We start from the raw sequence: 3,353 nt of genomic DNA on the forward strand, positions 1-3,353 counted from the left end.
AGGTTCAACAACTATATTTTATACACAATCTTGGTTTTTAAACTGTTCAAAAATTTATGTTACAAACCAATCTTCAAAAACCTTAATTTAGGTACAATCTTACTCTTAAACTACTTTACAGGTTTTATACGTTGACCAATCCTTGGCTGTTATTTTTATTACAGTTCCAGATCTCTTTGCGAGTTTCTTTATATATCGATTTGATAAGTTTCATTTAGCGGATGTATGTTACTGTAAGTAATAGATTCTAAGTTCTCTACTCACTTTGGTTGTATTAATGAAGACTGTTTAATCTCAATGATAAAGGTGAAAAAAAGTCATAAATACATTTTTTTTGTTCTTAGATCTAAATAGTTAACAGTTTATAAATCGTTTTGTGTATCTTCCTCTATTTTTATATTGTTTCAGATCGTAGTCAGGTTTATATTAAGATTCACTAGTGGCAGTGTTCTGTGATATGTACAGCAATATCTCTCATTCCTCCAAATAAGAAGAAACCAACACCAGCCCCAAGTGCAACAGAGATACAGAGCCACACATTGTACGTCATGAAAATAAGCATCAGGAAGTAGCTAATGACGAACTGGACAACGTGAAGCATGGTCTGGATTACGTGAGGTCTATGGGTCAGTCGGCTCCTGTTGATAGGAAACACGGATGAAACAATTTGGACCAGCACAGTAAGAAAGTTCATTGAAATAAGCTGATAGTAGGAACATATAAAACAATTTCTAATCAAGAACATAGACGGTAACTATTTATCCATTCTATAGCATATATTCCTAGAAGTAACGATTCTATACAATGTGATCACTATTGAACATATCAATATTGATGTCCAGAAACGTTAGTGACTAGCGTGATTTCTCCTACCAATATTTTTATGAAAAAATTTAGTAAATGAAAATATCTTTATATTTAATCAAAGAAAACTACGAAATACAGATAATATCTGGTTCTAAAACCAGAATAGTTAGAAAAATGATGAAATAGTATAGAGATCAGAAAGAAAACAGGTAGGAATTTCTTGGGCCACCGATTAAGTACGGGTAATTACATCCTGGTTGTTAAATAATTAATATAAAATAAGGACAGAAGAGTTTAAAGACAATTATTATGTCCTGGTTGATACACAATTAATATATAATATAATAGAAAAGTGTAGCGGTAGTTATTATGTCATGGTTGATATACAATTAATATAAGGTGAGAATAGAATAGTGTAGTGGTAGTTATTATGTCATGGTTGATATACAATTAATATAAGGTGAGAATAGAATAGCGTAGTGGTAGTTATTATGTCCTGGTTGATACGCAATTAATATAAGGTGAGAATCGCAGAGTGTAGTGGTAGTTATTATGTTATGGTTGATATACAATTAATATAAGGTAAGAATAGAATAGTGTAGTGGTAGTTATTATGTCATGGTTGATATAAAACTAATATAAGGTGAAAAAAGAATAGTGTAGTGGTAGTTATTATGTCATAGTTGATATACAATTAATATAAGGTGAGAATAGAATAGCGTAGTGGTAGTTATTATGTCCTGGTTGACACATAATTAATATATAATATAATAGAAAAGTGTAGTGGTAGTTATTATGTCGTGGTTGATATATAATGAATATAATGCAAAGACAGAAGAGTGTAGTGGTAGTTATTATGTCGTGGTTGATATACAATTAATATGAGGTAAGAATAGAAGAGTGTAATGGTAGTTATTATGTCATGGTTGATACACAATTAATATGAGGTAAGAATAGAAGAGTGTAGCGGTAGTTATTATGTCGTGGTTGATATATAATTAATATAATGCAAAGACAGAAGAATGTAGTGGTAGTTATTATGTCATGGTTGATACACAATTAATATAATGCAAGGACAGAAGAGTGTAGCGGTAGTTATTATGTCATGGTTGATACAATTAATATAATGCAAGGACAGAAGAGTGTAGCGGTAGTTATTATGTCATGGTTGATACACAATTAATACAGGGTAAGAACAAATAAGTGTACACGTGTGTTTCTTTTTGTCAGACTTGACTTTCTTTGTATTGTTTTAAGATTTGACTCGCTTGTATTGTTTACTGAAAGTTTGTTGAGAAATTTTACCTTGTTTTTGTTTTGTTTTTAAGTCTGTTGGCAACATAAGTTGTATTTACTGTGAGATAATTTTTCAAAACAATATATATATATATATATATATTGCTGTGAATCTTTAAAATGAATTATCACAACTCGATGTAACAAAATGTTCGTTCCTGGTTTATCTTCGTTTCTTTTGCAGGTAAAGATAAATTCAGTATAACTCACATGAGAGTTCTTTGTTCATTCAGATTTCCCTCATTAAGAGCTTCTTTCCTGAACAAGTAGTCTCGGAAGTACTTCAGCCCCTCATAAAATATAGCCAGAAGACAAACAAATATAGCTGACCCAATTAGCTCTGTAACAAAGGTAACATGTTACTGGTAATGAAGGTTCAATATCGAACATCATAACCACAATTAAAATTTAGATAATTATTTCGAAATACATAAAACTTTATTCCCAAAGCTTGAAAGAAAAACGACGATAAGCAGTATGATATTATAACAAACATGCTCATTTATGTGACAGCCAGGTATTCATTGTTTTATAAATATTTACTTTTATATTATGTAGAGTTTTTCTTCAAAAAACAATTATATCTAATGGGAATATTGCAATTTATTCATATCATCTTTCAGAGTGATTCATATATAAATACGTGGATAAAAAGTTTAAATGTGTATGTTTTATAGCAAAGCCACGTCGAGCTATTTGGTGTATCCACCAAGGGGAATCGAACCACGTTGTAAATCCGAAGACTTACTGCTGTCCCACCAAAAGACGGAAATTTAAAACACGCCACTTTAAAAGCTAACAGTGCATATCAACTAGAATTACTCACCACCTACGTTCTTCACGTGTTCTGTCACTTACAATTATTTACTCACCACCTACGTTCTTCACGTGTCTTGTCACTTACAATTATTTACTCACCACCTACGTTCTTCACGTGTCTTGTCACTTACAATTATTTACTCACCACCCACGTTCTTCACGTGTCTTGTCACTTACAATTATTTACTCACCACCTACGTTCTTCAGGTATCTTGTCACTTACAATTATTTACTCACCACCTACGTTCTTCAGGTATCTTGTCACTTACAATTATTTACTCACCACCTACGTTCTTCACGTGTCTTGTCACTTACAATTATTTACTCACCACTTACGTTCTTCAGGTATCTTGTCACTTACAATTATTTACTCACCATCTACGTTCTTCAGGTATCTTGTCACTTACAATTATTTACTCACCACCTACGTT

General features: G+C 31.7%; 1 protein-coding gene across 2 annotated transcripts in view; it reads right to left on the reverse strand.

The window, feature by feature from the left end:
- Positions 1–337: 337 nt before the first annotated feature.
- Positions 338–3,353, reverse strand: part of LOC106470490 (high affinity copper uptake protein 1-like) — a 6,630-nt gene continuing 3,614 nt past the window's right edge. For both annotated transcript variants that reach the window (XM_013931052.2, XM_022399106.1), the window contains exons 4-5: positions 2,314–2,443; positions 338–638 (exon numbers count right to left, since the gene is read on the reverse strand). In XM_013931052.2, the coding sequence (XP_013786506.1) occupies positions 437–638; positions 2,314–2,443 (332 nt within the window). In that variant the 3' untranslated portion in view covers positions 338–436. The remainder of the gene's footprint in view (positions 639–2,313; positions 2,444–3,353) is intronic.

Source organism: Limulus polyphemus, unplaced genomic scaffold (assembly GCF_000517525.1).
Source record: "Limulus polyphemus unplaced genomic scaffold, Limulus_polyphemus-2.1.2 Scaffold4037, whole genome shotgun sequence".
NCBI lineage: Eukaryota > Metazoa > Arthropoda > Merostomata > Xiphosura > Limulidae > Limulus > Limulus polyphemus.